An 18,507-nucleotide genomic window follows, 5' to 3' on the forward strand; every position below is an offset into this window, starting at 1 on the left:
TGGCCTGTTTGCTTAGCTGTGCTGGCTGTTTGAGCAGCAATAGACTCATTCTGGAGCCATCAGCTGCTGTTTGCAATAGCGTTTTAGTGACCTGTTGTGGAGAGTTTGGGCCAGTGTGTTGACAAATGCCTTTTCTAAGTAATAAAGCTCCCTGGGATAGTCTCTGCTTCCCTTCTGCCTCTCTTCTCTAACCCAGGCACTGGCTGCGCCCTAGCATGCTCCCCATTGATGCATTAGAGAGGGGAGTCCAGCTGGATCCCTGGAGACATGCGCATGCAGATGTGACTATCCTTTTGCCCTGTTGTGGCATCTTGGAGGCTGATGTTATTGGTCTGCTACGTGATCTGGAACTGGTACCCATTTCTATCCTCAGCCTGCCCAAGAAGCACTGATATCCCTGCCCCTAGCAGTCTGAGGGACTGATCAGAAAGAAACACCTCTCTACTAGGGACCTTCTTTTGAGGCCTTCCTGCAAGACATGATTTTGGAGAGTGGGTCCTGGCACTGTTAAAAACCCACCATGGGTATTTCCTGTGTAGTCTGAGCCACAGCTTCGATCTGTGTGAGTGCAGGTTCCTGGGTAGAAAATTTGCTTCCTGTCTTGTATTTCCTGAACCTACCCTCTCTAGTATACCCTAGATATTCCTGGACACCAGGGTGCCAGGGCTACGGCACTCCTCTCTCATCTTTAGCATAAGTACTTTATTGCTTACAGTCCCCTTTTGCTTTCATTAGTTAAGTGGCCACATGAAAGAATAGTCAGTCAGCCAAAGTGGCATAATTATAGCCTGCTAGGGCAGCCCTAGCCTTGCCTTTTTGAGTGTCATCCAGAGGTAACTTTGCCTTTCAGGTTAAACCCACATCACTTTGGAGATGGCTTGCAGAAGCAGTTTCTGTGTCCAAACTGGGCTTAGAGGCAGGTTCAGCTGGAAGGTAAGTGTTCAAGGCTGAGCCAAGGCCTGGCTTGGCAACATGATGTTTGATGTGAAAAGGCACAGTCTGAGTGCTTTCCTCCAGAGTAACTGGCATGGGCAAGTAAAATTTGTGATTTTTTGTCCATCTCAACCTGCAGTTAACCTTTCTGTAGTTACTTTACCATTCTGGGACAACAGGTATGGCTCTGCAGGCATGGCTCTGCAGAGAGGGGTTCCTGAGTCTTTCTTTCACTCTGCCTTCTACTACTCACCTTCTCAGAAGATACCTGATCCAACCAACACACGCAGAGTGTAGGACTGACTTTGACTCACCTCAAAACGATAGAGGCACAACAGAATCTGCATTTCCTTATTATCTTCATGATGAAGTTCTCCATATGTTATGCTGCCTTTAATGCATTGAACCTTATAATCCCTACTAACTTCCTAACTAAGAGCGTCTCAGCCCCAGATCTTGACAGCTTTGGTCCCCAGTGCCCTGGATCAGTCACCATTTTTGGTGTCCATAAAATGCTTCCAGACTGAGGTGCAAGAAATGGGGATGCTATTTTCAAGACGGGTGGGACCTCCTTGCTCATGAGTCAGTGGGAACGCAGTGATTGGGCTGCTCTGTTGTGAATGTTACATGTCAAGACATTATTTGTCCTCTGTAAAAGAAAATATTTGTTCCTTGACAAACCAAGGTAGCCCTTTCCCCTTCCTTTCCTCTTTAGCACGCTGGATTTTCAAAGCTCTCACTTTTGGAACATTCTATTTCCAGTCCCGAGAGAGACAAGGTGACGAGCTGTCCTTCCTGATAAAAAGCTTGCAGTATTTTTACATTACAGAGTGGCTCTGTTTAGTTTGTGCTATATTTATACAAGAGGGAAAAAAAAAAAAAAAGAAAGAAAAAAAGTAGAGAAGTCTTTCCCATCCAGTAAGAGAGAAAATAACTCTGACCACGTTATTATGAACAAGTTTTTCTTCTACAACGTAATGAATTCATCTGAGCCAGGATTTGTACTGAGGAGGTGTTTTCATAATTATGGGGCAGGAGGGGACAGGAGGTGACTCTTAAACTAGCCAAATTAGAGAGGTCTAAAACTAAAGTAAGAGAACCAATATATATATATTTATTAAATTAATATAAATAGCTATAAGGCCACATGAACTGATACTGTTTTTCCTCTTTGCAGATCTGGCAGTTGTTTCCTTCTCATGATCTGATCAGGAAGAGGTGAAGAGACTCTTTGAGTGAATTTGCAGTGCTGAGCTCTGTTCCCAGGGCACTTTAGGGTCATGTTAGCACACAACTGGCAGATAGCAACACACTCAGAGCTTTATTCTTTTCCATGGGCTCTGGCATTATGAGATCCGGAGTCAGGAACAAGTGTTAGTCCCTTCTCACTGTAGTGCTCACCCTATTCAGCAGAGATGCCCAATCACTTCTGGGGTAGATGGGCTCAAAATGCACAATGCTTCAAAGTGTCTTGACCAATTAGGAGCTGTTGTGTGAACAATAGCTCTGCACAGTGAAGGGCATCTCCTCTCTGTGTCCATCCACAGTTTCCCTGGAAAAGTCCTTGACTACTATTGACCCCATGAGCCCGGGCAACTTAAATACAACATCAGAAAGATCTCTCCTGACTCCATTGTAAATCACTGTCTAAGCAGAATTTCTACAGATACCTTATTTGTACTGATACTGTTCTGAACCAGCAGAGAACACATATTATGATTTTCCAGTGCCAGCAACATATGAATTAGCTCCAAATTTGAAAAGAGATATAATGATGGTCATGGGTGAGGCTGAAGGACGTGTGTCCTGTTTTGAGATGAGACTATCTGGGGCCCCTTTGTCTGTCCAGGTGAAGGCTATTCCTGGTGTCCCTGTTCAAGTCAATAGAGAGGCTGTTGTTTCTGGATTTCTCAATGGAGATTTCTGAAGATGCCTTTTATTGCAAAGTTGCTTTATTTATCTCCACCTGCACCTTACATCCACTTGGCAAGAACATTTCTATCACTAATGGTATACTGCCACCCCTTTTGGTTCTGAGCTTGAGTACTAACTGTTACTCTTCCAAACTAAAGACAGTAGAGCCTGTTTGTTACAAGTCCTAACATGGTTATTTTAGCTTTGAGGATTCCCTTTTCAACCCTTTGATTAAAAAATGTGGTGAGTGAATTCTGTGATAATGTTGTGAAAACAAACGATACGTGACAATGAAAGTCTGGCCCTTATAATTATACTCTTTCCAGCCATTATTGCAAAATAATAAACATGTGGCACTTCTTATAGTGCCAAGAGCCTAAGGAACATGAATTAGCGAAAGAATAAGGTAATCGTTTTAATCCTTCTGCTCTGTAACACAGAGAAACTGGAGAACTGTGAAATGACACAGATCTCCCTTGAAAGTCAATGGTGGATCTCTCTGGGGAAGGGGCCTTTCCTGTGTCCAAAGCTTTTCTGGCTCGTGGCCACTGCCTCAGTGCAAATAAAGAATAACAGTGGGCTTCCCATCTCTGCTCATTTTTCTAAGTTTTGGTGCCTCTCATTAAGTGTGATTTTATCATTAATAACAAGAAAAATGTAAGTACTTCCTTGACAATTTCTGCTGGTGATGACACTCTAATCTGAATGCTCCCATCCTTTTAAGCACCCACTACAGGTACAAATACAGGGCTCACTATCTTGGCATCGTTTGTTGCTGTAAGTACTATTTTTAATATTCACATGTGGACTTTGGCTAATAGGTTGGTTATTTTATCCTTTGTTTCTTCAGTCACTGCTTTTATAGAAAACATGATGATGCAGGTGCTTTATTAACATTTACTTTCTTACACTCTTCTAGACCAAAAGCAAATCTCTCTCTTTCATATTACTTACATTTTCCAGATAAAGGCCCGCTATTTCTTGCTATCATTTCCACTTCTGAAGACCAAGGCAAAGAAATCCTTTATCTCTCTGTAATCTCCTTATCATCACTGGTTATTGCTTTTATATTATGATGGTTAAAACCACCCTATTGTCTCCTGGAAACTTTCCTTCTCTGAACTACTTAATTGGAGGTTTGATTGTGCTTACCTATAAATGTTATTTTTCTAGTATACCCATAGTTCTCCTTATCTGTATTCCTCCTGACATCTTCTATGGCTTCTTTCTGTCAGTTCCACTTGGGCTTGAACCCTGTTGTCTTAAAACCAACATGAAATAAATTCCTGTAATTTGTCTTTTAAGCCAACAAACTTGTTCTTTATTTTATTTTTGCTTTCTCTCTTCTCTTTTTGTTCTCTGCAAGGAAATGCAGTGAGACTTCAAGAAGACTAATTTAATCAGTCTCAACTTTCCTTTAGGCTGCTAGTGGCTGGAGAAGGGCCCAAACTAAAACCATAAGGTCAACAAAGCTTCCTTCCCATTCCTTCCTCATCTACCAGAGTGATGTTGAAACTCTGTGCCCAAATCCGCATCAGAATTTGCTTGTAGTTCTTAATTTCATAATGGACAAAAGTAAACTTGGCCTCAGACCAATACTTTCTTCTAAGATGCTGGATGTCAGCCTATCTTCATCTGGAATGACTTCCTACGCATCCCCCTTGTACCTCTGCGTACAACTATCCCTGAAGTTTGAATAGAAATGCTTTTCTCTTGTGACAGCAAAAACCAACATCACTAAAGAATGAAGTAAGAGGGAAAGTGAGAGGTGGAAGAAGATCTAGTGTCTGGTGCAGAAGACAATAGGTAAATATTCTGCCGAGCATTTTGTCTGGAAATACTGTTCAAATTGGGGTACTTTTCTGTGATTCTGCACTTACTTCCGCAGTCACTGACGGTCCTTTATGCACAAGAGAGACACATGAAACACTACCCACACTACAGGTCAAACTGCAGAGCAGAGAGATCCAGGATTGCAGGATCTCAAGGAACTTGAAACCATTCCTCAGCAAGCCTTCTTCCTCATGGTGTTCCAGCTAGGATTTTGCTAATGAAATCCTTCCTAGGGACATGTTCAGTGGCTCACGTTACAAGCAGCTCTAGGCTGTCTCCATGTACTCTAATTCAATGACACCTCTGTCTGTTTAACACACACAGTACCGTATTTTAACAAACATTTCCTGCTTATTTAAATGTTTGTTCTTTGATGCTGAAAGTCAACTTCACCACTGGCCCAGGGATCTGAGCCCGCTTCCTCTCCAGCAGCTACCATCCAGACAGGGGAACACTGTCACCAAAGCAAGAAAGATTATGAGAGCTTCCACTGCAACCCAGGAAGCCAGAATGAGCTCCTATTTCCAGAGCACAAGCAAACAGGCTGGACCAGGTTTAAGTTTGGTGTACCTATATATAATTTCCAGGTGAAGTGTGAGGCTGGGAGAAGGTCTGTCTGCTCTAGGGAAGCCCTGTGACAGGGGTACAAAGTTCATGGACCTCCCATTTGGATTCAGAGGTGATAAGTCAGAATTTCCTATGTGTGAACAAACCAAGCTTTAGGCAGATAGGGGATGCTTTTTTACAAGGTATATACAAGAGAGTGGAGGCTAAAGTGCAGCAAGAATGTGCTGGCGATGCCTCAGTGTAAGGGGAGCCCAGTCACCCCAAGAAACAGGGGCTGCTAATTCACTGGGGGAATAAAGATCCCAGAGAGCCTGGGAAAAACAAACAGGTCCTTCTGGGGAGTGAAATGTTTTTCAGGATTCCTTGGCAGGCAACCAGCCATTCTGCTTTGTAAGGTCTTGTTCTTCCTTGCAAGGAGGAAAAAAATAACTGAAGGGCTCCCGTTTTATTGAATCAGGTCATCATAATGCTCTCAAAAAGACCACTGCTCCTCATTGTGAGAGCTATGGGGTGTAGCTGTGCATTACAGGTGCTTGAATAAACAGCATTACCACTTTCAGGAGAGAAGAAAATATATAAAAGACGAGCCTAATGACTTCAGCCCAGCCAGCTTTTCCCCACTCTTCACAACCCCCCTTCCCGCATCCCAGGCAGCCTCCAACCCAATACCACTGCCTGTCCCCAAGTGCGTGACAGCAGAAAAAGGCCTTTTCTCCCACAGGAACAGCCAGTGCAACCCAGATAGGCTGCAGGGTGGTTTAACCCCTTCTCTGGCTGTCCACACACGTGTACGATCACAGGTATGCCGTGCCATATATAGAGCTGTTTCCTGAGCTATAAGCGCTTTTTCTGTAACTTACCTTTCCCATTCCAGCATGAGCATGTCCCAGCTTGACCACTACAGGGAAGTTTGGAGTTGTGAGCTGAAAGACAAAAGAAGGAGCTTCTCGTTAGTTATTTCATTCCACCCACTGTATTTGAAATAATTTACTTTTATTTAGTAGCTTTTATCCCATTCCTGTATGCTGATGGAAGAGTAAAATGGTCAAATAAAGATTGTCCAGGTGGTAGCACAACAAGTAAATAGCTAACATGGATCACTGGACCCGTATGATTGAAAATGGAGGCCAGGCAGAATTCCTCAAATCTCACCTACCTTTTCTGCCTGATAGCATTAACCTCTAAAACCTTATTTTTAACCAGTGCTTTTCCCACACTGTACATATGGATGTGTGTATACCCATATGCATGTAAAAGAAGCTGCGCGCGCAAGTGTGAGCCAGTGAACACTTTCAGATGCTGAGGATATCTGAATTGTGAGAAAAACAAGGGTTTGTTGTTTTTAGTTTTCCACACAGACTACTTTGGCCTTTAACGTGAGTGTAAGCAGTCCTGCAGCAGCTCCCATTCCCCTCCCCTCAGCAGCTGTAGGGGCCAGGAGAGAAGGAACAGGGGCCAACCCTTGGGTACAACTCACAGAGTCCGTCTATTCATAAAGCCTCTTTGCCTCTTCTCTAACTTCAGGGGTTGGTATAGGGAATAAAGGAAAACAGAGAAGGGCTGGAATCAGCAATAAGAATAGGAAAAAATGTGTCATGTCTTCTCCCTGGCTTGTGTGGTGTTTACAGTGGGCAGGGTCCTGTCATCCAAGCCACGCAACTGCATCTTAGTGCACATGTGGGATTTTACTTTGAGACCTGCAAGTGTCCTCTCTGTCTTCTATTTCATGCTCACACAAGGATTTACTTGGAGCAGAGAGCAGGGTGGATGGACTGATAGAAACTAGCCGGGAGTGACCAGGGTAACATATACACCATACCTCACCTACATACAGGTTAGTGCATTTCTGTGCCTCTGCTTGACACTGCTGTGATCTTCACCTTGATCTGCTCTCCTGATTCTTGTGATCTTAATGCCATCCCTTCAGTGCGTAACCTGTTGTTATTGTATATTCATTTTCTTTAATGGGAATTCTTTTACAAGATACTTTCGTCTTTACCTAAATGCCTGAAGCAATGAGCTCTATTCATTAAGCAGTTAACATGGAGATCTGGCAATGGGAGGGAGTTGAAGTTTGACAGATAAATGGCTGTCCTATTTATTTAAGTTTAAGAATGGATAAACAAATTGTTCTTGTGCTAATTACCAATTGTCTGTATGGACAGGCAGGCGCTACGTCCTAAAGATAGAATGGTGCTGCAGTCTCCATCTGGGGCGGCTCACTATAAATAACAAAACTAGCAATGAGCACTAATATGTTTTGCTCTTCAGCTGCTTGTGTAAAGGAATGTCACAGGAGAGCAGAGCAGGGAGTGCATCATGCTCTCCAACAACCTGTGTCACTTGTAAGGACCTTCTTCAAGCAGAAAGTTGGAAGATCCTCTTCAGACCACAGAATGGCCACAGCTGCAGTAAATCATGGTCCTGGCACAGGCAGGGACCAGCACGCACTCTTTCAGCAAACAACTGTGATAGGTTCCCATCTTGAAGCCCCATAGTTAAGCATATGTCCAGGCACGTGTGTTTGTGCTCTATTTCCCCTTTGCCTCTCTAATGCATTGTAAGAGCCTGAAACTTAATTTGCAGCTGACATAAATGACTGAGTGGAGGACTGCACCTGAGGCTCACTGAAGACAGGGCTATGGATGGACCATGCCAGGCCTTTAATGCTGGAAGATGAAAGGTAACCTAGCAGTTAGGGTACCCAGCTGCTCAGGCTCTGGGAGACCTGGCTTGCTTCCCAGCACTGTCATCCGTGCCCCATGCTCACTGTTAAAGCCAAAGCGCTGGCAAGCCCTGGCCTCTGTTCCCTGTTTGTGAGCAGAGGCTGCAGTGTTCTTACAGCACAGGAAAAGCAAAGTGCGTGCTGTGAGCTGGCCTGATACTCTGCCAGGGAGGCCAAAGAAGTGTGCGGGATAGATAATGTCCTATCACTAGCTCAGAGCAGCCAGAGGCAGGAAGCAATGTGTCTGCCGCCCCGTTTGTGTACCCTACCTGTGGGTTTTGCTGAGGGAGCATGGCTCAAGCATGGGGCCTGGGAGTGGGAAGCATCTGTTTTCCTGTGTACGTGCAAAGAAAGCTGGGATACAATAAACAACACGGGTTTACTGCTAGCCTTAAATAAACCACCAGTAGTGACAGCTCTCTCTGTTCAAACCTCTCCCTTTCTCTTTGCTTTTTGGAGATGTGAGCTCAGCTTCCTTGTAAGGCATGGTCTTGTCCCACGTAAGGGTGACCAGCGGGTGCCAGAGCATGGCACGTACACTTAGCTGCGTTTTTTAATGGGTTTATCTAGTGACAATGGAGTGACCTTACTCTGTGCTGAAGTTAAGTGGAATCAAAAGCTCTCAACAGCCCACAGGACTAAAGCAACCAGAGTCCACAACGACCCAATAATGGAGCTGGGAAGCCTTTGCTGAAGTGGTGGAAGCCAGCCGAACTCCACAGCAGTCAGTGTGGATACTTCCAGCTTCCACTGGGGTCTTGTTGGGACTCAAGTCCCATTTCTGTTGCTAACAGATAGCCAGCCAGCATACTTGGCAAGCAACCAGGTGGATAGGGGAGCCAAAAGAAGGGAGAATGTATCATACACGCGACTATGAGGCAATTCACACAGATACATAGTGAGAAGTTTCGGGGGTGGCCACAGCCACCATAGGGGTAGACCCCTGAGATGAGTATTTACACATACTTAGTCATAGATTTACTGGAAAAGAAGACGCTTATAATGAAAGGATAGCACCAGAGTTTAATAAGAAAAGCATGTTTTTGCTGAAATTATGCAAAGAAATATGCCTGTGTTTTTCTATGTGTTTGTTTATGTGTTCTAAGGGCAGTATTTTCTTGGAAATTGGGGAAAAACATTTTGATGCTTTCAAAGTGTGCATGAACTGTTGACAGCCTGGTATAGATGATGTCTGCAGTTTTTGGGATGGGACTGTAGCCCTGCAGCTAGCTCGGTGATCAGACTCAGGGTGTTAGTTCATATGCATAACTCATCCCTTTGAATTAACATCCCATAAATGTATTCCCAGATGTTGTCACACAAAAGCCTTCAGATGGCAAAGCTTACATATGTGTCTAGAACTTGGTGTATGAACATGCCTGTTCAGAGTCAAGCAGGAGTTTGAAGCCTGAACTTGGAACTCAGCAAAGCCATCTTTGGTAGGAGTGAAGGGAGAGTCATGAAGTTATTTCCAGCTTATAACACTGGTGGCCCAAAGTCTGTCATTTTAGCCCCTGATCTTAAGGGCTCTGCTTTGTGTGAAGTGTTACTGCAAAGATCACTTTGCAGTTCATCAGTATTTTGGCACTGGTATGTAAAAGTGAGTGCCAGTATGCATGCATTAGCCTATATTTGAAAACACATAGCTGTAAACTATGACACTTTCCCCTTTACCCTCTGCCCCTCCTTTCCAACAAATACTGATGTTTTCAATACTTTTTGTAAATACATGAACTGTTTCTGTATTTATCGCTGGTGGAGCAGTAGAACAGTGCTGGATCTAAATTGATCTGAAAGGAGGAATCTCAGATGAAACCTGATTCGCCCCATAAATACATTGCTTTCCACTCTTTTGTTTCACTGAGGCCCTCAAGATCCAAGGCCTCTGGTTTTGTGTACTGTCCTGGAGTGCATAAGCAATGCAGAATGTCTCTTTTGATTTCCTTCTGACGTGTTTAGTTTTGTGCATTTGTTCACATTATCTATCTCATCTCATACGGTGTGCTTCCAATTTCCAGTGTAATTCTTTCTTCTGCAAAGCCTTTTCAGTCAATGCTAAAATGAATAGTCCAGGGTGCAATGACATCATGGATAATATTAGGAAGGACCTGGGGAGATGGAGACATTAAAACTTTGGTCTCTTGGCACCAGTGTCATGTTACCTGGTGTTTTCAATCAGGACAGAAGCCCCCATAGCACAACCTACTGTAATTTTTGGTTTACCCTTTCCCCAGAAGTAATACTGTGATTTTTTTCAAGCTTTTATAGTCTAAAACTGACCTTTCTGTTTATTTAGCTGCCTTTAGTTTTATGATGACAAAGTCTGTTCTGGGTGGGTACTTAATGGATTATGTTGTTCATGCACTTGAGAGCTAAATGTTGAAAGCAATTGTGTGTGGGACTTCCCTGATGTCAAGTTGGAGGAGCAGTGAATATATATAATTTCCTGTAAAAGCAAGCAAGCTGATTCAAACCTACAGGAAAGTAATGATGTCATGACAAGATGTCATTGTGTTTAATGGAACTATCTTCCTGAAAATCTGAGCTGAAGATCAGCACTGCTTGCATGCCGGCCTTGCCAGGCATGGCAAAGTCAGAGCTGTATAGTGAAATACAGAGGGGAAGCAGCACTCCCTGCTGCTCAGTTAATTACTCATGAGTTTGTGTAATGAACAACTGCATGCAGCATGGATCACTCAGTGGATTAATACTGTAGCCCCATGGAGGTTTGTGGTAGACAGTGACTATGACAGACAAGTCCTTCCCCTCTGCTGTTTACCAGATCAGAAATACAATCAGCAATGGTGGGAGAACATGTCAAATAATACAAATTAACATCTCTTCTCTATTAAAGACACGTGATACGGATTCCTTTACAACACACACATGACTGTAAAACACACATTTAAAACACATTCATGACTGTATTATAATTATAGCACAATGAAGAAAACATCATTTGCTGGGGAAAGAGGGCCTATGCTCATATAAAGTAAATCCTGAGAAAGACTAGGTATTCTCGAGGAAGGTCTCTGAAGGAAGAAGGACATAGGCGTTATGATGAGAAAAATGATGGGATACTTGTGATAGGAGGAGTTCAGCAACAGCTGGATCAAGACAGCATTGTACGAAGTAGGACCGGAAGCAGTATGGTGACTGATAGATGGGATGTCAGCTAGAACACAACAGTGCTCCTTCCAGCAAAAGAGAAAACAGCATATAATTTTAGGATGAGTTAAGTTTTACCGAGCTTTATTGAGCTGGGTGATGAAATCAGTGCTCAGGATGAGGTGGATGATTTAGTCCATGGTAGTTTTAGGAGTCTGTAAGGAAAGCTTGTAATATAAAATGGGAATAAGCTAACACAATTTATGCAAAACACTGTGAGGGCTGAGACCAAGCAAGCAAGCAAGCAAGCTCTAGAGGTGGCATAAAGAAGAGGCAAGAATGAGGCTGCTGATTCATTCAAGGTTTTGTGGGGAGAGAAAACATTCAGTACTTTGAAGGGGACCTCACTGCTGCAGGCCTGGATATCTGTGAGAGCAATGGGAGGACAGGAATGAGAGCAAAGCAAAGGGTAAGATTTAAGATGCTTTAGATGGCTGGACTTTTCATTTTTTTTAACACTGGAGCTGAGACCTCCAGCTTCAGATAGGAATGAACATAGTGAATAACTAAATGTGGATATGGCATAAATCAATTGTGCTACTAAAAAATGTCAGCAGTGCCTTAGGGTGCGAAGATCCTTGAGGGTGGCGAAAAAATATCCTTTGGTTCCATCATTGCTTTTAAAAAGCACAACACAGACACAAAAAGGAAAGCCAACAACAACATGACTTAGTCCCCACATCCCTGGGTAAACAAACCACAAACCAATGTTTCAGGGCTCCTAACACTTGCTGTGGTTAGAACAGGTCATGGAAGTGAGTGGAAAGGGTTAAGCACAAAATGGAGCTTTTTGTCATTAATTCCACCTCTAATGTTACTTATTCTCCTTTATTTGAGACAGGATGTTTTTGGGTTCCTAGAAGTCCCCCTCAGCATTTGGAGGATAAGAGTGTGAGCATTTGGTATTATTCTCATTCCCTTGGAGCTTCAAGTGTGAGAATTCTATGAACTTATCCAGACAACCAGATGCTCAGCAAAAAAGAAAATAATATAGTGTGTGCGTGTATGCCTGTGCACATGGTTGTATTCACACACATATCTAGCAGTCCTGGTCAATAAATCCTCATCACCACACCTTAAAATACAGGCAAGTTTTTTTAAAGGTTGTTATGAGTACATAGAAAAGTTCAATTTCTCCATGCATGGCGCTTGCTTAGCCAGTATTTTGCAGTGTTGCCTTCAGGAAGCCTGTTGTCTCTTCTTGTTCGTTGGGAGAACGAATACATTCTCCCAACTCCTTATGTTGAATCGTAGAATGGTTTGGGTTGGAAGGGACCCTAAAGCTCACCCAGTTCCAACCCCCTGCCATAGGCAGGGACACCTTCCACTAGAGCAGGTTGCTCCAAGCCCTGTCCAACCTGGCCTTGAACACTGCCAGGGAGGGGGCATTGAAAACAGTTTAAATATATTTTTGCAGGGTACAATGGAAGAGAAGAAGAAACTCTGGAGTTTCCTCTTCCCCTGATGTGGATTGGGTACTTTTTGCTATGTTTTTCTCTAATTTGAAAACTTATTTCCTCATGTAAACACATGACAGAGAGGAAGATGGTGAACAACAGCTCTTGACAGGGTGTGGAACTCTAGAAATTTTGTTTTGACGGGTTACCTTTAGAAAACTGTAGTGCCTAAGCTGTGGTAGAAGATACAGGACAGAGACGGAGGGGGAAAAATGCTTTATGCTGGATTGCCAAAGCAATCTTTCTTCCAGGAACCCCTAACACTCACAAGGTGCTGGCCGACAGAACTCTCTCTTCACTCTCAAGGCATCCCTGTCTCTTTTTTGGGCAAACTCTGAATGTTCACTGGTTTCAAAATGAGCAGCATGGGGTTTCTTTGGAGGGAACAGAACTTCCCTGAACTTCACAGTGGAAAACAACCTTCAGAAACGGGCACCACAGGAGTAATTAGGTCTCATGGAAGCCAATCATTCCCTTGTTACTGCTGGTCTCTAACCTCACCATGCAGCCTGCTGCAGGTGCTTTTCTGTCTCCAAAGGGCAAAGTGAATACTGTTTTTCACCCCAGCTTTTACACAAAGTGAAGCCGTGGGCCCGACTGCAAAGCTCGGGTGAGATTCACACACGACTCCAAGGGCTTGGTTGTGATTTCACACCCTTCTGTAGCATATTTGAGAGTGGTGCAGTCAGTGTAAAATGGGAAGTGGGCTCTGGGCTTATTAGTATATTCATTGAGAAACGTCTCTGATGTCTTATTGTAAGTTTCATGCTACTGTAATTGTGCCAATGGCTCCGAGCGGCCTTGGCTGACATTGCCTTGTCAGATGCTGGCAGGAAGAGGGCAACAAGCAATGAGCCATGGATGTTGCCTGGTACAGGGAACAGGATACCACGGGCCACTGGCACATTTGAAATACCCTCTGGGCTCCCAAAAGCTGTTGGGCAATGGGTCACCATCCCCTTCCTTCTTGCTACTCTTCAGCACTCAGAGCTATAGAAATAGTAGCACAGAAAACCAGGCAGTCACAGTAGGACTTTTTTGAAAGATCTGTGTTTTATTTTTATACCTTTTTTAAAAGCACAACTGGTAATCTTGATTAATGCTCCAGAGCATAAGGAACTTTGGACATAAAGAAGTAAGGGGAGTACGGGAAGCATCACCCCGCAGCTGGCATCTCAGGCTACGTCTATACTGGTAAACAGAGCAATGACATAGCAAGGAAAACAGCCCTGAGTTGAATATCCTATTAAACTGTTAGATTGATCTCTGGCATATTCTATCTCAAGCCAAATAGCCTTCTCCCAAATTATTCCAAAGCACAATATGGAAATCAACATAAGTCTGCAGCTGTACCCTATAGCACAGTCTGGAAGCTAGAAGAGTTTGATAGCACAGCTGGGATTGCTCCATGCCTCATTTGCCAGAGAACTGGCACCGTATGCTTTGCTGCTGTTAATGCAGCCTCAGTCAGTCGTACAGGCTTGAGCAGAAGAGTAGTTTCTATCTTGCATTATGCCCTATGTTTGTGTGCTCTTACGTTAGTGTTTTATTTCAGTTGTAGAGACGGATGGACTGTCACATGCTGCCATACATCACACCATTCCCTTATAATAATTTCTACTGACTGTCTTTTTCAGACTGAATTCATAGTAGGTGTATTCTTCACCTTACAGCCACAGACACTTCCACCGCATTTCTTTTGTCCACTGACTTGGGAAGTGGTATTACCTCACATGAGAAATGTTTATGCTGTGGGCCCAGTTTGTCCTGTTTTACAGGCAGATCCTATTTTCAGCATTTTGAGTCCTTGGGCTCATGCAGGAGTTCAAATATTTCACTAATGTGGCCTGTCAGTGAGATGGACATACCCTACTTCTTGTGCTCTGGGACATAAATGTGGGGAGTGTCTCCAAAGCCCTGTTCCATGGACCTACCTCCTCCATAGACTGTACATGGAGCTGAACGCAGGCAGCAGCTCTTCTGAACCCTGAAGTTGCTGTGGCATCTTTTGTATGCAGCTAGAGCAGGTGGGGGCCAAGTATGAGCCTTGTTTTTCTTATGTCCTCATTCTTGTGCTTCAGTTTTTAGTTTCTTTCTCCAGATAAAAATCTTCTGTGCGTTTCCAGACTAATTTTTGACCCATGTCAAAGAGACTGAGGACATGAAAGGCAGCAATTGTATCCTATGATTGAATTAGCTCTGTGTCTCTTGAGATTTCTTAGGAACTTCCAAATTACATGTTCTTGGTAGGAGCAAAAAACTGTAGGAAGGGCTCTATTTCACCATCTTGCTGAATTCAGCAGTTGCTTGGGGAAGAAAATGAGGTTCCAAAGACTTCATATTTTGAAAGCTGAAAGTGTCATGTTTCAATGAGTCTGTGAATGAGCCACAATTATCTTCTCTTTTTTAATCCAAAAAGGAAATTAAACACTTTCAGACTGCAAAGGGGAAGTTTTCCTGACATGTATTTTATTTCTCTACGCTTCATTCTTGAGGCTTTTCGAGATTTTGACTGTAGGTTAGGGAAAGAATCTGAAACCTTGAAAGCTCTCAAAAGCTCAGAAAACCTTTTCCTACTCAAGCATTAAGGGCATGAGCCCCCAGTGGCACCACATGGGTATCTGTCTCCCTCTTGTGGTTTATTCCATGAGATAAGATGCAATCCTGCTCCACCTGTTTGCTAAAGCCATTCAAGCTTCCAGTGAAGTGGAATAAATGTGTACAGTGGGTGTCCTGTGCAACTATCCTATATGCAAACTTCAACTAGTAACAGCCTCGTTTGTCATTAGGAGTCCAACCCAGCAGGAGAGTCAAGCAGGCTCCATACAGGACATAAGCAGGGTTATTTTCAGCACGGATTGGTTTCTGTTTACATCTTTTCCGGCTCTAATGAGAAAGGGGCTCCTGAAGTGAACACATTTAGAGGAAGACAGAAGAAACCACTGTGTGGATCAGCCTTTTTCATCTCTCAACCACCACCTCGGTCAGTGGCATTTTTTCCCTGCTGAGCATACACACTGATGTATCGCATGCAGGCTGAAGCGGCCAGGAATGGCAAGCGGCAGGAAGCAGAGAAATTCCTTTTGGAGTAACACATAGACCCTCTTCTTTAGCTTGGGCAAGCCTGGAGGAGCAAAGGATGCTGTGGTCTCCGCGAGCCCACTCCTTCTGTTTTGTCTAGAGAGAAAGGGTTCACCCTTTACTGGAAAAAGAGGTGGAGACCTGAGCTGATTTCATCTGTGAGGCAATATCTCCACTTCTCTGGGATAAATGAGATAAATGTGAATGAGCTGGTCCACGCCCAGTAGAGGAAGGTATTTGCTTCTTTCCCAGGCACATTACTGAGGCTGTCATGGGATCCAGGCAGGATTTTGGAACATGGGCAGAAAGCCATATGGAGGTAAATGGGCAGATGCCCGAAAGAAGGGTATTGGGCTCACCAGGGGAGCTCAAGCTTGGCACTCTGGCTGGAGGCAGTATTGGGCACAGAGGATGAGGCAAGAGAAGTGGAGGCACCAGTTGCCAATGCTATCTAGTTGTCACCCAACACGTTGCCCTTCCATTGCTGCATGAGCACTGGGCTCGCTCAGAGGCAAAGTCTGAAACTAGTCTATGAAGACTGGTACTTGTTCCCTTATTAATTCTACTTCTTTTCTTCCTATCCAACTTTATGCCATTAAGTTACTTTCCAAAACTGGTTGCTGCAGTCTTTTAGAGAGGTCCTGGATTTAACCTTTATATCAGATGTAACCTTTCCGATAGTGCCCGCACCTCAGAAACGCAACACCTGAACATCTCTAGAAGCTCAGGACTTCTGTGCTGCACAAACAGTTGTTATCAAAATATATAGAGCAAGCTTCAGTGAAGTAGGAGCCCCTTTCAAACAACAACAACAGAAGTCTTTGCACCGACAAAGAAAAAACGTTTGCTCTCTCAAAGCAGCTAAATCACACCTTAACCTGCTTAGGGCTACTCAAACCCGTGAGATAAAACCTAGGCTCAAGCGGGAGAAGCCAACTGAGCTTTTCACTTTTTCTTGGCTTTGTTTCTTAAACTCTGAACTCAAAGAGAGTTTTGTTTACACTTCTCCTTGCGGGCTTCTCGGCTGATGGGGTTTCACACATGAGCTGTGGGTGGACAATGAAGAAAATGTTCAACACTTGCCATGCAGAGGTGGCTCAGCTAATTCCACGCTCAGACAGTAGCAGGTGTCCAGGCTGCGTGTCTCTACACTTGTGGGCTGCAGTAGCAGGAATCTCTGATACTGGACTTCAGGACAGAGTACTAGTTCATATGCGCCTTGTAGACAGCCCTAATTAGCTAAATTAGTTTGTCTGCATCATAAATGTAAAGCAGCGCACACTGGATTTGTCTCTAATTGTGCCATTGCTGTGGTGATGGGTTGCAGACTTTTCCTTTTTTTTTTTTTATGAAACTTTCTCATTAGTACTTAGCTTTAGGCATTTGTGAGAAACCACAGCCTCCAGACGCTCCCACTCCTGTCCTCTTAATTTTGACTCACAAGGTTTTAATGGATGAACAGAAAGCAAAGAAAGCCTTTGGTTCTCATACCATTCAGCAAACCTCCGGCTGGCACTGGCATTGTTTGGGAACCCTTGTGGGGATGAAAGCAAACTCTGTACAGATGTGGCCTCTTCTGAGGCTGCTCTTTGAGGCCTGTTGATTCTCAGAACAAAAAGCACGTGAGGAGGGTGACTGGCAGGGGATTTCCATGGGGCGCTCAAAGCGAAGTTATTTTAAACTGATCCTGCACCACACAGGGCTAGCGCTAGTCCTTGGTGGGAAGGGATCCCAATAGCACAAACTCTGCTGTGACCCTTTGTATGCAGTGGATTTTTCCATAACTCCAGTGGGACTGGGGCTGACATGTCCATTGCGTGGCGGGACAGGGACATTGCATGGAGATACTTTGGGCTCATAGGCTCACAAAGCACATCACGATGCAGGCTCACCTGTTTGGAGCTGTGAAATGTAGAGCTGAATGAAATGGCTTTTACAGGGACAGCTTGGGTGTTTCTGTTCCCAGACCTTTCTAGGGAGGAAAAGGGAGATTAGCACACATGGATCTGGCTGCTGTGTATTTTTGGACCTTTGTCTCCACCTGTGAGAAGTTAATGGGGTGAAGCCATCTGGTTGGCTATCTCTGTGCCTGCTGTGAAGACACGCTCATGGAGTACTTATGACAAATCCCATCCTTTCTTCCTAAATCCTCATGCAGGGGTTTTATGAGGCATGATATACGAACCCTGCCCCATGAAAGGATTAACCAGCTCACAGAAACTAGGAGTGGAAAATGGGGTCCCTCCTGAAACAAATCCCACTATTAGCATGACCGCTGAATAAATTGAGGCTTTGGATGGTAAAACTGTAACCGAGGCAGGAAATTTGATTACAACCATCAATCCAGCTGTCTGACTTCATGCAACGAAAGCTATCCTGGACTCATCACTACAGCAGCATGGCATCCCACACGTAAAGACTGAAGGTGATGGGAGTTAGCTCATTCATTCTGATGAGGCTATGGTTTCTTTTGCAATGTCTGGTAAAGAACATTTATCTCAAATTCCTCTCCTGCCCTGAGGTATTTTCACTGGTTTATTGCTTGATGATGTAACTTTTAAGCAATCCTATGAGGACAGCCTTTTGTGCCTGAAGTTGAGGCTGACCAAAAGTAGGAGAGCAGCTGAGAGGCCACAGTCAGTCACCCAGTTTATGATGCAAGCTCCCAGAGGTAGATGGACCAAAGGCTACCTCAGGGCATCCCCGGGGCTGGGAAAAGCAGCTCTTCCGGGAACTTGGAGCAGTGCTGGGAGAGCTCAGAGAGAGGGGAAGTGACTGACCCCTTCCTCCCTCTCATCTCTTCTCCCACATCTGCAAGCTCTCATATGA

The 18,507-nt window shown here is 44.1% G+C and overlaps 1 protein-coding gene across 2 annotated transcripts in view; it reads right to left on the reverse strand.

Annotated features, from left to right (window-relative positions):
- SYN3 (synapsin III) overlaps nt 1-18,507 on the reverse strand; it is a 178,460-nt gene that overhangs the window by 27,182 nt on the left and 132,771 nt on the right. For both annotated transcript variants that reach the window (XM_065679376.1, XM_065679384.1), the window contains one exon: nt 6,108-6,170. In XM_065679376.1, coding sequence (XP_065535448.1) covers nt 6,108-6,170 — 63 coding nt within the window. The remainder of the gene's footprint in view (nt 1-6,107; nt 6,171-18,507) is intronic.

This window comes from Lathamus discolor, chromosome 1 (genome assembly GCF_037157495.1).
Source record: "Lathamus discolor isolate bLatDis1 chromosome 1, bLatDis1.hap1, whole genome shotgun sequence".
Classification (NCBI taxonomy): domain Eukaryota; kingdom Metazoa; phylum Chordata; class Aves; order Psittaciformes; family Psittacidae; genus Lathamus; species Lathamus discolor.